The following is a 20,272-nucleotide window of genomic DNA, read 5'->3' on the forward strand; positions in this document are numbered from 1 at the left end:
TGAAATGGGACTGAGAAAATGCAGTCAAGTTGCTATATCATACCATTTTACAAATGAATATGAAAGAGCATTTCAAGCACCTTGAAAAAGTATACATTTAAAATATTGTAGTATTATATCAAAAACACAAAATATTTCTTTAAAAAATTAAGGTACAAAAACCAAATAATTCCAGGATTTAGAAAAATAATAATGCAGTTAAAGAACTGACAATACAGAAAACTGACAATTCTCATCTACCATATTGATAAGACAGGATGCAAATCAACACTGAGAAAAGAGGATAAGAATATATTTTAACATGCAGATAATCCTAAACTATAGTTTTGTGCTATTAAGTGCAATCATGCATGTAGCTTGGAAAACAGTAGTTGTATTACACAAATTAAAACTGACTCCCATGGCTCTATCTGATATTTGCAAAATAACACAAAATAAACCCTGACACGTAATTAAAATGCGAAGTGTATCTGAGAAAAAGCAGAAAAATGTACAGGAAATCAAATAATTTAGTTTTACTTGCCTGTGCTGCTTAACGTGTACAGTATGTGTTACCAAAAAGCAACAGCAGCAGTAAACGTTGCAAAACACCTCAATACAGCCAATTAGAAGTGGTACACAATCCATACTCGACACAACAGACGAAGTCCTCTCTGCGGACCTCGTCGACATCCTAAGAACGTTTTGTTTTCAGCTTTTGCGTGATGCTACATGGAAATAAACTGTCCGGCACCGGTTCTCAAACCTTGTATATCAGCACAGGAAAAAGCCTTTGACTGTCTCTTAAGACACAGATATGATATTGGCCGCGGGATCTGGCCGAGGTGGTGTTGTGCAGCACCTTGCCCAGAAGCTGGTCAACTTCAGTCTGACATCCTGGTGCCCTAATAGAATGATATAAGGAATCAGAGTGCCATACAAGTCAAACACCGTCCTCCCGATGTCGGCAGAAAGTGTGCCAATGAAGCCATAAGTGAGTATGGACTGGAGGAGGACACAGGTGTCGTAGACACACACGAGGCACAGCAGCGTCACGGCCGCACCTTGCTCCCGGCGCAGCTCTCGCCGCGCCAATGTGTCGCTGCAGGAGGACACATGGGCATGGCACTTGAACAGGAAGTGCAGGGTCTTGACGTTGAAGGCAGTCATTAAAACAGCGGCCGTGTACTGCAGCACTGGCAGGTACAGGGTGCTGTAGATGACGAGGAATCGGGATTCTCTTCCTGCGACGTTGGCCACGGAGCAGATGCAGGTCTTCGTGGAGTTGTTGCCCAGGGTCTCGCGGATCAGGAATAAAGGGGCATAAAGCAGGCCCCAGCCCAGCCAGTGGAACGCCAGGAACATGCTGACCTTGGTAGAACGTTCGAGTCTGGAGACCCAGAGAGATACGTGGGTAGTCCTCTTCATCTTGCAGAAGCGGTACCAGCTGAGGATGACGATGCACCACACGCTGACCTTGCGGCCCGTGTGCATCACCGAGGTCACAAACTTGCAGGCACCACTCATGGGGTAGCAGAAGGGTAAGGACATGGGCACTGTCACGGACAGGACTCTGAACACAAGGTGGAGTGTGTTTCCGCAGGCAATGTGGATCTCCAGCATTCTACTGAACCGCGCTCTGCTTTTGCTCTTCTTCTTCATGGCAATGACCAGGCTGTTGCCAAATATTCCCAGAACAGCACAGACACATGATAAAACCAAGCTGTACATTTTCTGATCAGCGCTTGCCACTGCTTCCAGTGTTTTATAAGGATTAACAATTCCCAAGGGCAAACCTGAGGCAATTATTTGCATCATTAAAGACGCAAGCTGTGGTTGGTTGGGACTTGTTTAGCACTAATAGGAGCTTAAATCCTAACAGGAAAAAATAATGTATTTACTAGATACATCACACTATAGTATGTATATATATCTCAAACTAGTACTTTGCACAAGTCACAGATGTACAAATTGTATTGCTTCCAACAGTGGTCATACACTTTACTTTCACAGATATCCCCGTTAGACCGATCCTGTCGATGACAAACGTTGATAATGCATAATGAATCTGCCATTCTTATGTCTGTTTAGTGAAATGTTAGAGCACCCGCTGCAAAAAATGCCATTTCCCCACTAACTTTGTCAATCTGTTGATCTTTCCATGTGAATCTGTGAACTTGTTGTGGTCAGTGTAGTAAATCTGAACTGTGAAAATTTCACCAGTAAGCCAATACTTAATTGCAACAAAGATGTGGTTCTGTATACCATATTTCTGTATACAATTTTCTGTATACAATATAAAAACACAGATGTTTATATGACATGTGGAGTTTTCATGTTTTACTGGTGTGGGCGTGGATTATCCCCAGATGCTGTAGCGTTTTTGATGGATAGAACATGATTTGAAAAACACAGCTGAATTTGCCAATTTCATTGTCTATATCCAGTATTTCCCCAACAGCACAAGAGAAAACCCACTGTCTCTCTCCGACACAGAGAGAGGGGTATCGATGTGCAGTGTTTGCAGGCAACCTCACCAACACTTGCTGTCCTCCATTTAAAATGTCAGAAATGAATATTCACTTTTCAATTTCGCTTCAAAACCAAGTCTTCACTGCATCAGTAAAGTAATTCAGTTGTGCCTGGTACCTTAGCACTATTTTGATTTATAATAATGGATTTATAATCTAGAATCAAATTCAATTAGGAAAGGTGATGCCTTGATATAATGATTTATCTTTTTTAATAAAACTATTGGCAGATGTGCCTTGACACTCCTATGGCACCTAGAAAATACACTTTAATTAGCTGATACAAAGATATAACAGTGTGTAGTGTGTGTGTGAACATGAAAATATATACAACATATAACATATATTTGAGAATGAAAACAACCCCACCTCAAATTTTCTGAAACACACTGCATATTTATTGGCAATACGTATTTATATGAACAATTGTATTTCTTTTATAATTTTATTCAATGGCATACTACAGACCTTCATTTACATTTGTTCTTCATGCTTTACATTTTGTTCTACTTGTATAACTTATAAATGAACAATTGTAACTGCAAGACCCTACAAAGCCAAAGACCAGTTTAAGAAAAACAGCCAAGTGGTAAAGTGACTAACTATAGCTGCACTTAGAAAAGCGTGAAAATTATATTAAACCTAAGGTCTAGATGATAAACATATCATGTAGACACCTCAGTTACACTATAAAGAATTACTGTGGTCACTGGACTTAAATTTCACATTTTATGCTCTGCTACCAGAGCATCTAATCCCTGCTGCTATTCAGTTATTGCTCAGCTCCTGCAGCGAGAGGTAATTTGTTATTAATGCATACCTAACAGCAGAACGCAATCATGAAGTGGAACCCTCTACCTATTAAATGCTATGCCCCAGGGTTTGTGGCTACAAATAATTGAATCTGTTTTCACAGAAAAGGTGCTATATATAGCTCTTCAATTAATTCCTGATTATTTGTTTGCGTTTAAAATCAAGTTAAAAAATAGCTTTGGAATCCTTGTCATAAAAGTTTCTATGTACTGATGTCGTACCGGCTTAGACAGTATTCCTCTTTTATGCTGTGAATAGATGGCACCAGTTCAAGAACGGCCATATGAAAAGATCCATTCTTCGTTCTTCGCGTTTCCTGTTTTTTTAAACATATTTCATGATTCTAGACAGGAGAGGGTCAGAACATGGTGCTTCTAAAGTTACACCATGTCAAATGCGCGATCTGGTATGAGTGGGAGACTCACTGTTTCCCCTCACGGTTATTTGCTTTGATTTAAATCCAGGAGGAGCCTGCGCCCCTGGATAATCTCCTCTACAACTCTCTGGTCGTCCAGTGTAGTGAGGTCCCCTAGTTCATCCACCTTCCCTTCCACAATCTTCCTCAGGATGCGGCGCATAATTTTCCCCGAACGCGTCTTGGGCAGCCGTTTCACAACCTGAACAAAGTGAGTCAAACCAAATGTTTAACTAAAAATACAAAATCATCCACTTCCGAGTACAAAGATGTGATCAATATTGCCTTAAAGGCTTTATGCTTCAAGCAATACATTCTTAGAGAAGTTTTTGCTTTGAACAACCCACCCGTGTGCTTTGTACACGCATTGCAGCTGCTGGGCCTGGATTGCACAGAAGGCTCCATCCGGAACCTCTCACACGGCGCTGCTGCCTGTGATGTCATAAATGAGGAGGGGCCAGAAGGTGGGCAGGGTCTGAGAAGTTCACCTATATTTCCTCATTATCTCCCTCGTGTGTGGTCGCGGTGATTGTAAAAAAAACATGGAACTCGTGATTTTAAAATCTGGTGGAAATGTAACAAAATAAATAATAATGGTAAAAAATACCTAAAAAAAACTGAAATTTAAATTGGGAAAGGTTTGCTCATTTAACACTAGGGAGTAAAAGGATGCTTCCAGACTGAATGAGAGGGGATGACCAATGACACCTAATCATGAATTGTCTATGTATGAAAACAGCTATGTGCCTCAATATTCGACTGTTAACAACGCTACAAAGCAAAACATAAGAGCAGCTAGGATCATGCATCTTGATCATGACTGACCATTTATCATTATCACACAGGTACTTCTCTTGGATTAATTAGTCACATACATATACATTTTCTGCCTCAACATGTCTCCCTAATCCTTCATCTACAAGAGCAAGTCCTGGGAGACTAATCTGCCTGCTCACTCAACGGGACAGATACATGTATATGTAGGCATGGACTAATGCTTAATGACCCATTGCACTAATCTGCTACATTTACTGCACAGAAATCCATTACAACAAATCTCTTTTAATAACATATATGTATTCATTGATGGGAAGAGCTTGAAAATGCAGTATTAGACCATTTATGAAATGGAATGGCATTCTTCAGCTATTATTTATTGCACACATCACGCGGTTTTAATTTCCACATAATAAATAGGAGTACAGAGTTTACCACGTTACAATGGAAAACCAATGTTGTCATACCACACCATCAAGGAATACCAGAGTGAAGTAGAAAATATCAACACAGATATTACCGTCTAAACAGTCATGATTCAAAGCCCAAACTCTTAATTCTTTAATAAGGTTTAGCTGGTATCTTGGTAGCTTCACAAAGCCAGTGTATTAAAAGAAAACTGCTAAGGTACAGGGCTGAAACAGCCAGGGGACATTCTGCCCTGGAAACTCGGCGCGTGTGTGTACGTGTGTGTACGTGTGTGTGGATGTAGCAGAGCTAGTTTGGGCACGGTGACATCATCGCCCTCCCTGTGCATAGCAGGGACCTCAGCCGCCTGTGCTGAGGGAGGTCTCCTTTAGCTCACTCGGCTGGTTCCCTGTTGTATTACGCCGGAGACCTGGGTTCGTGGGACAAACCGGCGGGGTGGAGCGGCGAGGGCATGAGCCCGCGCGGAACCGCGATGGTCACATGTGCGTGCTGTTTGCTTACCTGGATGTAGTCAGGAGCAGCATATTTTGCAATCGTCTTGGAAACCATGTCCTTCAGTTGCTGGGCCAGGAGGGCCTCTGGTGTATCTACTTCCTCTTTCAGTACTACAAATGCGTAGACACCTGTAGAACATCGAGGAGTGGTTGAACTGTATCCTTTAGAAGATGATTTGTCTTCTATGTGCATTGCATAAACCTTTATCATTCGCTAGGTCGATCTTGGTATTATTGCCCTAAACATTCAAGTAAAACCATCTGTGTCATAGTCCAGTTATTTCACAAAGCAAGTGTAAACCCATGTTAATCCAGGTTATATCGTTAGCTCAGTTTAATAATTTGAATTCCTGTTAGGATTAAATTGTCAACTGTGTTCAATCCATTCCCTCATTAAAACCACAAACACAATATCTTTCCATTTTAAAGTGTTCCATAAAGCTGAAAGTTCAGAGATGCTTCAGTTTCACCAAATCTTTTCTCTTACCTTGTCCTTTCACATCATGCGGATAACCTATAACTGCCGACTCTGCAACACCATGACACCGATTCTGAAAGAGACACAAATACAGCAGGCTACCAGACTGAAGAAGGAGAATGGCATTTCTTGCCTATATGTAGCTTTTTTCATCCAGGAGTCCAAAGCACTAAACACATAGGTCACCCACCTCTGTGATGCTTATGGGTCAGCAGCCCTACTACACATCACATTATGATGAGAAGCGATAAAACTGTCGACAGAAGTTGTAAATCTAATTAAAAGTTCTTTATGGAGTCCAGGCTGTAGAAGCCCAGAGTTAAAACCCCTACGCTTACAAACAGTGCCAAGTTCTCAGGACACCAGTTTAACATCTTATCTGAAGAACAGCACCTCCTTCAGCACAGTGTCCCTGGTCACTACACGGGGATACAGGACAGAATTTTCTGGTCATTAGCACCAGCTACTGGTCCGCAAACACCACTTACAGCAACAGCCTGGTCTTCCATCCCAATACAGACCAGACCTAACCCTGCTCAGCTTCCAAGATCTTTCTAAGATCTGACTATATGAACAAAAACAAAATACGAACTGAAGTATACAGTTATTGTTACCTGGTTGTAAACATTCAGAATCTTTAGAAATGTGATAAATGCTTTGAGCTACTCTGACGAAAAAGATATTCTGCTTCTTTTGGACAGAAGAAACATTTTTTAAATCATACAAAGCAGAGGGTCAGGCTGCAATTACTCACCACCACATTCTCGATCTCCGCAGTTCCCAGGCGGTGCCCACTGACGTTGATGACGTCATCGAGGCGACCGACAATTTGGTAATAGCCTTCCTCTGAACGGTACGCGCCGTCGCCGGTGAAAAAGTGATCTGGGCAACAGCAGAATGATGACTTCACTTAACAACATAATTAGCATTTTAATATCACCCTTATAATATCACCCTGCATCTCACAACTGTCAGCCCACTGAAGCTCAGCAGGCGTGAGCCTGGCCAGTACCTAGATGTGAGACCTCCTGGGAAAAACTAAGGCTGCTGCTGGAAGTGGTGTTTGTGGGGCCAGTAGGGGTGCTCACCCTGTAGACGTAATACTGAGGTCCTGACTCTCTGTGGTCATTAAAAATCCCAGGGCATTTCTTTAAAAGAGTAGGGGTGTCCTGGCCAAATTTCCCATTGGCCTCTACCAATCATGGCCTCCTAGTAATCCCCATCTATGAGTTGCCTTCACCACTCTGTTCTCCTCCCCACTGAGAGCTGGGGTGTGGGGAGCGTACTGGTGCACTAAGGCTGCTGTCACATCATCCAGGTGGGGCGGCACACCAGTGGTGGTGGAGAGGATTCCCCTGTAAAGCACTTTGAGTGGAGTGTACCGAAAAGCTCCATATACAGTAAGTGTTAGCATTATTACACTAGTATTGCTCCAGGCTATCACTGCTCCTGTGTTGCTCTTCACTACAAATCTGAAAAAGTTGTAAAAGAAACATTCTCCGATATGAACGTTTTTATCTTGTACCTGGGTAAGGCTTGCAGTAGGTCTCTATGAATCTCTGGTGATCGTTGTAAATGGACCTGGCCATACCAGGCCACGGTTTCGAGATGCAGAGTGCTCCCGAAGTGTTGTTAGCAGACATCCTATTACCCTGTTTTTAAGAAAAAAAAAACATTATCCACTGAAACTGCAGTTTCCCCAAGTCATTTTTTCACAACCATAACCCAAAAGTCCTCAATAAATATTCTGGCGACCACAGTATGACTTATTGGTGCCCCTGTATCATCAACAACTTGGCTGGTTTGGTAAATAATTAGCTTACTAGTAACAATTCACATTGATATCATTACCGAAAGACCTTACAGACCCCATGTACTGAAAGCATGCATTCCTGCTGACTTTGTAAGTAGTGTTTTTAACAAATGGAACTACAAGCCTTTTGCTTCATACAGATGATTACTTAAATAATGCGCATCCAATTTAAAGTTGACTGGAGTAGTCGTTTGCTATTGATATTTGTATATAGTGCAGGAGTACAGTAGATCCAGTGTATTTTCAGCCAGGATAAATCAATGGTGGGAAACTAACCCTAAACTACCGATAATGTAATTCACAGATGTGTGCAAAGCAAAGTCCGGGGTTCTATTAGGTTTATCCAAGAGCCCCAGTATGAGTGTGTGGCTGCTCTTGAGCTACGCCAGGAGTGTGCAGATCACTCGTCACCTTGCTGTCCATCAGAACGGGCTGAATACCAAAAAAAGGCCGCATGGCCATGGTGGGGATTATCTCGGCCTCAGGATCGGACGGTCTGGGAGCGATGCAAATCCCACCAGTCTCTTGGGGAAGGCAAGGACAGGAAAAAGTCAGGGATCATCATGGCAGATGTCAATTAATTAATTACAGTTATGTTAAGTAAATTAAATGTAATTAAAATAGAATTATACACTGTAAATCAATTATCTGATGACACTGCGCTTGCAGTTTTCTGACTCTTAATCTCCTTCCTGCAGAGTTTCCAGCTCAGGGATGATCTGTGATCGAGAGGGAAATTCTCCTCTTGTGCCAACAGTCTGCTGGTTGTGTGTGTGTGGTGGGGGGGAGAAGGGGGGTAGATTTGTCTGTGATTTTCACTGTACCAGAATGCATCCATAAATGTACTATAGATCTGTTAATTATTAATAATGTCATTTACAGCTAACTGCCAAGCCTATTAAACTGCAAAAAATTAAAACCATTATCCCTCTTATTTAAGCATTACTGTGATGGAGTGTTGGGGTCATATTATATTATACAATCAGATAAAAGCTTTGTTGTGTTTTATTATTAGCATTTCTCTGTATAAGAAGGTAATTACATTTCCTCTGTGTAACACTGTTAGTACATATAAGTCCCACAGTGATATTATATGAACTTTCAGTTTAAAAAAATATTCCGTCCTTTCGTCGGAAGGTGTTTTAAAAAATCTTAACGTAATTTGTACACATTACAAAAAAACAATTTTACTCTTCAAGAACAGTTTTCTCAAGTATTCTTCCTCTGCACTATTCCAGAAAAAAATCCAATTACTTCCCATATGAACATTGATTTCAAGGCGAGAATGTTGACTTGAATTTTATCGTGGAAACATCAGTATACTTTGCATATTTAGAGATTTCCACTTGGAGAGGTTTAGGGGAGACTGTGAGGTGCCGCCCAGGTGTGAACTAACCTCTCAGTCAAGTGTGAAAGATAGATCTGTCTCAGTGAATGTTTCTACACATGAAAGGCACAGCTACAGCTCTCCCTGCAGGGACCACTTAAAAAGAACTGTATAAACCAGTTTTTCACATGCATTCCTTAAGAGTATAACTGAAGGATTGGAAGCAGACGTCAAACTGTGACAATATTTTCTTACGTTACTGTATAAAAGCCACACATAAGGTCAACATCGCGCCTGCTTATATCAGAAAACCATCTGGAGTGAATTCACTGCATAGGAATGTGAATTCTCCATGCCAGTGAACAACAGAGAGTAATGGGATACAGAAACCTATTTCCTTGCTGAAGCTGCCAAGTTCTTACAGGACTTTGCAGACAGCTCATTCCCTTTAAGACAATGCCTGATTGGCGTCAAAAGCTGTTCTGCAGCCTGTTTTAAAGTGCATGAACTCTACATTACAGCCTTTCCTTGCTGCTTGGAAGGCCATCAATTCTGTTGTCAGTCATCCAGATCTGGACCCGTAAAGCAAACCGCAAAATGTACTGCCAACAGAGCAAGAATAGCTAACTAAACCCCCAAAAAACACAAAAGAAATGCTACAGTCAGAAAATGCCAAAGCCATACTTTTCTCAAAAAGAAAAAAAAAATCCTCCGTAGTATTTGTATTACAGTAGAAATTAAACAGAGTTATGTAATAATGTATCTGAGCTGGCAAGTGAATAAAAATGGTGCAAATAACATTTTAAAACTGCAGAAGCACGGAGCAAAAAGGTAGTACTGTACAGATTTTTTACAGCTGAAAAACAGCTCAAACAAAGTAACAAGTAAAGGTTTATTCCATGCCTAAAAGAGAAGAAGCGAAACAAAGTTTTTCAAGGAGCCTTCACCTTGTACTTGTTACTTTGCAGCCTACGCATGTTGACGCACCTACCTACTTGAACGACTTCAAACAAAGTAAGTTATACAATTTTCAGTGGCTAAACTGAAGTCCTGTGTACTGCTTCTTTGCTCATTGGAGAACTAACAATTTCAAATGTGCACACAGGGCACAGATTAAGCAAAGCTAGTTTCTTCCTCAAGGCCCCACCCTCTCAGCGCTGAGAGCTGCAGAGATAAAAGCTGGATCTGTTTACCTGTTTGCCACCAGGTGTCCACGACAGGACATCTCCCATCTCCCACAACCCTGAAATACCATTCCCAGGCTTCCAGATTGATTGGCTCTCCCACTGGGAACAAATCAGCTTAAAGGTTAACAAATATCTGCACTTTTGCCGTTAGGATTGAACATTTTTCTGCAGAATAAAATACACAGGATGTAAATGCGCAAGAGAAGATATCAGTTATATAAGATATCAGGAAAATTACAGAAATCTATCCGGAGGGTGAGACAGAAGCTCACAACAGAATAATTAATTTGTAGGAAACTACTGTTTTATCAACTGTTTTCAATCACAATGTGTGTCACTGCAAAGAGTTCAATCTTCACAGAAATATCTGATAACGGTACAATCTGCTCCAGACAGGCATTCAATTCCATTGATTTACAGAAAACAATAGCCTGGAACCAAAAGTCCTGTGAGAGATCTTTGCAGGAGGCACAAACTGTGTTGTGTAAAACTTTATGTTAACAGTAAGGCGGCACTCAGTTTATGAGATAAAGAACAGCACCACACTACTGCAATTCAAAGTAGTTTTAAATCCATATCTATATGAAGGCAGTTAACCTACAGTCTTGCAACATTATAGTGCAAGATATTCCATATTCATAGAAAATAAAAGAAGCACTGTTATTAATATTATTTAAAAACTCACTAATTTGCAAAAGAACTGTATAAAGCCATGTAGGTATTCCCATATCAATATTTTGACAAAGAGTAATGCTGTCACCCAAGAATATTCTAAAACCCATAGCCCAGTAATTTGTATTTAATGGACTCTATAAACACACTAGCCATTATGAAAATATTTCAGAAAGCATAACCATACAAGTACTTCATACAGCATTTCTACGGGATTTAGAATTATTGGCTGTGGACCTCTCTCTGCTGTCTATATCTGAGAAGTAACACCAAGTGATTTGTTCATCAGATTCATCGGCAACAACTGAGCTGCCTAAAAAGGTCCTATAAGATCTGGCATACCTGAGCCTAGGGTTTTAAGAGACGATCTGTCGTATTTTTTCACCCAGTCATCACCATATTTCAGCAGAAGCCGAATTGCTGTTGGGGCTCCATAAAACTGACTGATTTTTAACCTCTCCACGGTCTCCCAATACCTGCCTGTGAGGAGACAGAAAACCACCAAAAACATGGAATTTCAAAGGCTCTGGGTTACTGTAAAAAAAAAACACCTTAACTTCTCCTGCACGCTCAATTAAGTATACATTACTTAAGAAATCTAACCATGGTACTCAGATTTCTGTATAAAAGCTGTTTACACTGTTTAAGGTACTGTACCTTACTCAACTGGCTCTTTACTGATGGAGCAGACAGGCACAATCATGTTTTGTTACAATGTTGCTCTATTCCTCTCTGTCATTTCCTCTTCCTGCTTTTTCAGCTAAAATTCATAATGTTGTGAGAACAGGAGCTGTGTTATTTGACAGGTTATGCTGAATGCCTCCTTTGTACTAGTATTCTGATCATAAGAGAGTCAGAGCTGTCCTTCTCACCTGGATTGGGATACACTGGAGTGCTTTCAAACAGGACAGTAGTTCCTCCATTGCAGAGTGGACCATAAACAATATAGCTGTGTCCCGTGATCCAGCCAATATCAGCAACACAGCCAAATACATCCCCATCATGGTAGTTAAACACATACTGCAGAAAAAAAACATGGCAGTGTCATTAAGAAGGCTGGACAGAGAGCTGGCAGCTTTCAAAGATACAGGTTGCTTTTCTTCTGCAAGTATGACAAAAGAAAAATAGATCAGGGCTTCATAATCTGACCAAACCTACTCATGAAATAATTAATTTTTATTACTTGATCACATCATAAAAATCATTCAGTGGATGATTTTTCATTTCTGATATTTGACATAGGTACCCATCAACTTGTCGAGAGAGGGGGCTTTATCAAATTATTTAACTCAATTTTTTCCAGCCCAAAAAAAACAACAACTTTTGTTTCTGATCGTGATGCAAGACAAAGGCTTCAGCTCACCTTACAAAAAACTGTAAACCTTCACCGGGAGCTGGACAGAGAAACAAAAAGCCTTGTGGTATTGAGAAGTTCATGTGCTTCCAGAATTACTCTATATTTCCTGGCTACTGAATTACCAGAGCAAAGTATGGGATTACATTCGGGGATAAGCCTCTTGTCAATGTTTATAGAAGATTTGCATTTCCATTGCTTTGACTGAGAGCGTTTTTCCCCACCACAGACTCTCTGTCTATTATTGAGGCGGGTATTAACTAGATTTGCCCATCTGATACATTTCAGGATATTACTTACAACCATAACCTGAGAAACAATTAGTATCCTTAGAATACCTTTCATAAAGCGTCTCAAGTGTTATGTTTTTCAAAAACACATTACTTATTTTGTATTCCATTAGGTGTTGTGTTGCCTAGTTTATGCTGTCAGATGGTCCCTGAGGTGTGTGTGTGAATTAACCAGGTACCCTTTGCTCACCTGCAGATGTGGATCTGATATGGTGTTGAAAGACACTTTTTTGGTACTTCTTCACATAAAGGGTGGTGGGAGTAGGGAACAAGTTACCAAGCCATGATGTTGAAGCCGACCGTTTTCTATCAGTAAACCTTACACTAATTGGCTAGTAGTAGTAAATCCAGATGGGCCAAATTAATATGGTTTTAATACAGAATATGTGGTCAAAATGTCCTTGGCTGTTCTTCCCAAAACAACAGAAAATTCATTGGTTCAAAAAGAAAACTACAGAGAAAGTGTATGTCACTTTTTAAAATGCTTTTGCCCTTTTCCAACATGACTGTCGAATCACCAGTGTTAATCCTGATGGTGGTTTTATAAATGAGATTTAAAAATGCTGTCATTGTTTTTAAGGGGGTAATATATACAGCTTAATTTTATAAATCTGTCTAATTTTCTATTTGTCTGACATCAGAAATGCAACCTGCTGAACTTCAACATGCTTCTCTGGCATGATTAGGCCATGAAGTAAAGCCTAACTGCTCTAATGTCAATACTTGATTTATGTCTGTAGCCAATAAAAGAAAAATGCAGATACATAAACCAAATGAGACTGGTACCTGACATGTTGCACAAGTCTTATGAAACTCTACATTACTTTAAATCTGTTTAAGAAAGCTAGATTCCCAGATGCTATATATACAATGTGTGAGTGCAGTGATCAAAGCAAGAAAAACTTCCATCCCATGATTGCAGCAATTACAAAAATAAACAGAAAACACTTTTTTGGTGGCGAAATTAAGTGCTATGACCTTTTTGTAAGAAGGGCTCTGGAGTAAGTAAATAAGACCTTGTTGCGTTGCAACAATCACTGGCTGGCCCATCTGTGGGGGTGGAGAGATTAAAATGAATGTGGGTGGCTTCCATCTGTCTGAGTATTATGATTTCATCGCTGTGCAAAGCAGTCATTTTTTTATGTTACATACAAGAATCCACTCTGCAGTATAAAAGTACAGATATAATTTCATTCTCCTACCTGAAAGGGTATTAAAAGGCATTCAATGCTCTGCTGTAGAGTGGGACCAACACCATTATTTGTTTCTCAAGTGTTTGCTGGCCATGTGTTCAGATCCAGGAAAGCTTGGCCTGCTGTCTCTGGGCCAGCTGCACTTTTCTCCCCCTTTACTGGATTGCAAGCGGTCTCCACTCTTGACGCGAAGGCAGCTAAATTACTTTCCAACCCGTAATCCGCAGGGCCCGACTCCTACATTAGCACAACGCTTTTGCCATTTCCACCGAGAGAGAAAGCCTATCAGTCTGACAAGACAGATTACTGCACACAGTAAGGTGGACTACTTACACTCTTACTTACAGGGCAGGACAGAGGGCCTCAAGTTACTTCTTGCAGACATATAAACTATTTCAGCAGGTCAGTTAGACAGACACAGAGCTGCGTCTCTGGTGTATTAGGTAATGTGTGCTGCTGGCAGGAAGAGGTGGCGAGTTACCCTGTGTGTCAGAGATGTGTAGAGCAGATAGCCAGCCTGCGTGTGGACCAGGCCCTTGGGCTTGCCAGTGCTCCCAGAGGTGTACAGCACAAACAGAGCGTCCTCACTCTCCATGGCAACAGGCTCACATGTCACGTCCTCCTTCATCATCTCCTATGGAAACAGAAACTGCACTTAGAACCGTTTGCACTCTTCTCCACAACCTTGCCATTTCAATCCAAGTTCCAGGCAAGCTGAGCTCGCCTTTGGTTTTCAAAGAAGACTGATCAAGAAACATCGTGCCCATAAGATCATAGCTCACGGAGCATAAATCCTCACTATGATGATCATGATGAAGACAACTGAACTAGACTATAGGGTACAGCTGGCATCATCCATCAATGAGGCTTCCTAATCACCCATTAGTCACCAGAAGCAATTCCTCATGATGTTGTTAGTCTTGATTTTTAGTGGCGAGTTCTACCAAATGGAAGGATTACTATCTTCTTCAAACAGGGTGGCAATGTCACAAGTTTTTTTCACTGAACACAAGACCGTTCATGTTCCATAGTTATCAGGATTAATGATTAAACATCATTCAGAGCTAAAGATTATTAACCAGGAGGTATTTACTGTACAGGACAGACTTGAAGGGTAAAAAGAATAATGAACAAGAAACATGAAGCTCAATGAATGTTTAGTCACAGCTAGGACTGCCTCTCCTTGGTTTGGAACAGGAGGAATACTGTTGCAGTATTGACCAACTAATACTAAGGCCATTAACAGTGAGGACAGATAGAAGAGCTCCAAACAGAGTACTATGAAAACATTTTTTGACAGATACACTGCTCTGTGATTTACATTTAATATGAGGTCAGCTTTACAATCCTCCCTGAAGTCTACAGTAAATTAGAAAAAGAGAAACATTACTGTACCTCCTCCAATGGTATGTCTTTGTCCGTCATGGCAACCGGATTCTCTGTTCTCATGGCGACGAGGACCCGCTGCACTGAGGGGCAGCTCTTGATGGCCTGATCCACTGTCTTCTTCAGGTCAATCGTCTTGCCTCCTCGCAGGCCCTGGTTCACAGTGATCACCAGCTTGGACTGAGCTTAAACAAGGACAGCAACCGGAGGAGTCACTAAGGATTTGAACCCTCTGGTTTTTTATTTTTTTTGCGTTAAAAAAAAATAAGGGGTTATACATTGTGCTTTCCCTGACAGATACAACTATATTGTATACAACTACAATGTTATTTACTTCTCACTGTGCCCCTGTTCAATATTCCCAACCTGAATATTCTGATGTAATTAAGTTGTTTTATACAAAGTTTTCAAACATCGCTTTATTAGATTCATAGAATTATTTGTTTTCTATACTTTTAATGCTGATGTGTAAGGTAAATTCAGAAAATAAGGATTCTGCTAAGAAAATTTAATGAATAAAAATATGCCTGGTGAAACCCCTTTTAGACACAAAAGGAAAAACAGAGTGTGTATCTTGAATGAGGCCAAAAGTAATTTTTTTAATGAGACACAATTCACAGCTCTGGCTAGCTTCCACCTTGATTCTGCAGTCTCATGTGTTTTGACACGAGTTTGCAGTCTCACCAGGCCAGAAGCCCACACTCAATGTTCACACAGACATTGGAGGGACTTTCAAGGCCAGACAGGACATAAAGGGTTAAAAACTCGGGAGGAAGACATTCTTGCACAAGGATTCCTGAGTACAGCTCCCCGACATTTTCCACCATATTTTTTAAACCTTCAGAGCAGATTTCCAAAGAAGCACTGAATAAAATACCAAAATGCAAACAAAACAAAAGGAGGGGGAACATAACTCCACTTTCTTGTCTGAAAACTACTCAAATAATTGCTGACAAGCACACTGTCTTGAACTTTACCCAGTAATTTCAGCCTTAAGGTTTGCCATCAAGATCAAACTATGCAAAAAAATAGATTCTTGTGCAGTAAGTCAAATTAATTTGCATTGTTATCCAAACATTACTATACATAGTAATTGCTGCTTCATCAGCTGGTGAGAATTCAGTTGCCAGCCTACTCCATGAGCCTGAGAATTGCATTAAAAGCAAAAGAAAATGACAATACTCTTAACTCCTACTACTTCCCTCCTGGCTAAAGTTAGCACTGAGCGCAATTATTTCCGCTCACTCCTTCCACATTCCTCATGGACTGCAGTCCTTCAAAACTTCTGTAACATTACCAGAACAAGACGCTATCCCACAAAAACTCTTAGGCTCGACAGCAGTCTGTTTATTCACAACGTTGCAAGAAAGAAAATCTGTGGCACAAAAAATGAACTGTTAATCTAAATACAATTATAGCAGCTAAAACATGAATACAATTAAGCAGACCTGAACTATTATGATGATGATGATGTCAGAAATCCTTCCCGTGCTTGAACAGAATGCAGAACAATGGGTGCAAGAAAGCTGAACTGCCTGTGTAAACAACAACAAACTCCCAGCTAAAAATTTCGATTTTTTCCAGGCACGGTCTGTCACTCCGATTGTTTGGAAAGGAAAAGTCACATCACGCAGTGCCATCAGCGCATACCGTCCCTGATGCGGTCAGCCAGCGCCTCCGAGCTGAATCCTGCGAACACGACGTTGTGGACAGCACCGACTCGGGCACAGGCCAGCATGGCGGCCACTGCCACAGGGCAGGGGGGCATGTAGAGAGTGACACAGTCCCCCTTCCTCACTCCCTGCCTCTTCAGGACGTTCCCGAGGCGACATGTCAGCTCCAGCAGTTGCCTGAAAGCACAGAAATATGACCGAAAACACAACAGTGGTAATTATCACCACTCAGCCTGTAAAAAAATTCAGAAATCAGGGGTAAATTTATTTATTTAATACACTAGCAGTTCTACAACAGTACAGTTATTAGTGAAATTACTGATTTAGTCCTTATGTGAAGACATACAAATCCACACCACTTTGGAAGAGGTTTATCAACGATGTTCTCGCAGACCTGTACGTGATTTTGACCTGAGTCCCGGGCTCGTCCTTCTCCCAGATCAGGGCCACTCTGTCGGGACACGTGTGGACATGGCGATCCAGGCAGTTCACTGGGAACACACAAAGTTTGCACATGGAACCAGCGTACTCCGTTACGTTCTCTCTAGTGCCACTGGCGCCCTTCTGAGGCAGTACCTCACATTGCCTCACAAGATCAGGTTGGTTCACAGCAAAATTTTCTGACAAGTCAATGTGTTCTGTTCATTTTGAGTTTTCCTCCGAACATCATAGAGGAATTCAAGAAGGCGGCTGCGTCAGCATGCGTAGGCTGCAGAGGAACAGGTAATATGCCTTAACTTGAAACTTTGACTTTCATACAACATTATAACATCCACCTTCTAGAATCCTTTATGGATCAGCATCTGGCTCCTCCTTTTCATTAATGAGCGGATTACAACCAGTGTAATGAAAGCAAGCAAATAAACCACCCTGTGTAAGAGAAACAGCACTTCTCTAGCCACTGTGGGTTGGAAAGTATATACAGTATAAAGGATATCTTTGTTAAAGGAAGAACAAGGATGCAATATATTTGTGTCAGACTCAATGGTATTGGAGTATGAGCATTCAAACATCTTCCTCTATTAGAAGCCTCTGCTGTGTGTGTGCTCTGCAAAGGCCTGGGTGCAGAGGAAACAATGCTGCAGAGAAGGATCAGGGCACATGTGTTGGCAAAGGGGAAAGGACATGATCTTGGGAGTAAAAATGATTCCCACTTCCAGCAGCTCCACACTTTCGAAGGAAAAGAATGTTCGGTTTATGGGCACAGAAATGTCCACTTCTTCCTGTCCATGAGATAGCGAACTTGGGCATCAGTAAGGGCCTCAGTTTTTGGACTGTGATTCCATAATTATTTAATTAATCTTATCAAAGAACAACTCCAAACACTTGGTTCTTTCCCAATCCTGTATAGAGGAGGCTTCACAGTTAAACAAAATCCGAAAACACCTCTGGGATTTCTTAACCAGAAAACCAAGGTCTCATAGGTTGCAGAGGATCAGAAAAGCTGCGCAATAGTTAAATGCTGACTCCAGAAACACAGAACCTCCCACTGTTTTTCCTTTTAATTCCCACCTCCTTCTCTATTGCTCTTTTGTGTAGTCCTTGTGAAGGACGACATTGTCTTTGTGGCTCATGTGACGACACGGGCACAGGGTTCAAAGGACAACGTGCTCCTCATGACTCAGAACCTGAAAGACCAGCTTGCAACATGTGCAGTACAACAATAAGGATCTAGCCCAGTGATACCAATCAGCATTTCACAGTTTCTCTGAAATTGGAATGAAAAAGGCACATTCCAGTCTTGTACTCACATACAGAACGGAGAAGAATCCTGAACACACACCACACAGGTCTTGGATCAACAAAACTATCAAATCCAAATCATTAACAATTAATAGGGAATTACATTTTCACAGGTAAAAGGCTTCAGTGCAGTTTGTATAACCTGTTCGTAAATTCATACTTTCACCTGGGATTAAAGCAGTAAACCTTTATTTAAAACAGGATGCTGATCAAAGTTTGTTTTACCTTAATCCTTTTTTAAAATGATTTGAAATTCTTAGATATGTTTGTATTCCCTAGAAAATACTTTCGTTTTACTTAAAAAACACTCAGCCCACCAGAATAGCATGAATGGTATGTGAAGCACAGCCATGAAGCCTGAAGATTACAACGTTATGCTATGTGTACGGAAAGCCAAAAAAACACAACAAAATGTTAATTGTTTCAACACTCTTTTGTTGAGGCTTTTAATGCCTTTCGGGATAGAATACGGAATTAACATCACAGACAGACTTATAAAAACATGAGATCACTCTTTCCTGCTGAGAACAACACAAACCCCTACTTAACCAGCACAAAGGCCACGTAATCCTATTCACACGACGAAGTGTTACCCTCTTACCTGATGTGTTAAGCTGTCCTCCTTCAAACCACCTGATTCTTCCCTGGCGCAGGTCACAGTTCTGGACGGTGTGGAAAGGGGTTATCCAGGACAACCTTTCTCTGCCCAGGGCTCCCCAAAATCGCTCCCCCTGATTGACGGAGAACTCGTACAATTCCGAGTGATCCCCGACTCCGGTGAACGCCGCTGCCTCAGGCATGCAAGCGGCTATATTGTAACTTTTGCTCCTTGACAGGCAGTACTTCGGAAATCCTTTCCAAAAATCGGAAAATAAGTTTCCGGATAAAGTGTTCTTCAAAACCGCGTATCTTGCAGACGGAAACATTTTTTTTGTATTATTCTGAATTGTACGCGCCAAGTTTTAGAGCACCTATTTATGAAATACGGAGGAATATACTCCGCCACTTTACTGAAATTGTTCTCCCAGTTGGATTAACAACGTTTTAAAAAATGCAAGAACTACATAGGAAACTCATGCAAACGCATATATGTAAGTGTTTTAAAACTTTTTTATTGTAAGAAACCCTAAATTCCCCAGTGCAAAAATGTCCAAAACCATCTCTACAGTTATCCGTCATTCGAAAGAAGAAAATTTGGTCTTCTTAAAGGGAGTTGAAGAGGAGGAGACGTTTGGCCGGTAGAAAATTAAACCCTGATTAGTTACGTTTTAAACCCAGCTGAACGTTTGGATGTATGTAGTTTATATATAACAGCGTGAACGGGGAATCATGACAGTTCATCTTTACCAAACCTTTTTGTTTCGTTTTCTGTTGTCCGGGAGTAGTATTTTAAAAGCTAAAAAACTCAATCAATACAAGATTTTCAACCGAGGACTGAGGAAAAACAACTGCAGAATTCGTCTAAAACATCGTGTTAGTAACATTACGTTGCAGCCGTGGGTAATGTCTTTTGTTGTTTTGGTGTCTAAACAGTGCTGCAGCTGGATTAAAAACAAAATGTTTGTTCAAACTCATCACATACTAAGATTTATTCATATATTAAGAATTGTGATGTGTGCGGAGGTTGTTACATTCTTACATTTTCTTGTTCTTAATAGGTTGCTCGTTTGCTTAAGGTACTGGCGAAAATTTAAGGAATTTTAAAATAACTGCAAAGA

At 40.9% G+C, this 20,272-nt stretch overlaps 1 protein-coding gene across 1 annotated transcript; it reads right to left on the bottom strand.

Moving 5' to 3' along the window:
- Positions 1–2,885: 2,885 nt before the first annotated feature.
- On the bottom strand, positions 2,886–19,769 carry LOC148653240 (acetyl-coenzyme A synthetase 2-like, mitochondrial). The gene is made up of 14 exons (XM_088647997.1): positions 19,156–19,769; positions 17,206–17,302; positions 16,789–16,988; positions 15,148–15,323; positions 14,234–14,386; positions 11,788–11,935; positions 11,258–11,395; positions 10,250–10,342; positions 8,141–8,253; positions 7,442–7,568; positions 6,671–6,798; positions 5,926–5,989; positions 5,446–5,567; positions 2,886–3,940 (listed from the first exon to the last, which is right to left on the bottom strand). Exons 1-14 carry the CDS (start codon positions 19,478–19,480, stop codon positions 3,764–3,766), a joined length of 2,061 nt encoding a protein of 686 aa, XP_088504123.1. The 5' UTR covers positions 19,481–19,769; the 3' UTR covers positions 2,886–3,763.
- Between the last annotated feature and the right edge of the window lie 503 nt (positions 19,770–20,272).

Source organism: Lepisosteus platostomus, chromosome 10, assembly GCF_059453375.1.
Source record: "Lepisosteus platostomus isolate fLepPlt1 chromosome 10, fLepPlt1.hap1, whole genome shotgun sequence".
NCBI lineage: Eukaryota > Metazoa > Chordata > Actinopteri > Semionotiformes > Lepisosteidae > Lepisosteus > Lepisosteus platostomus.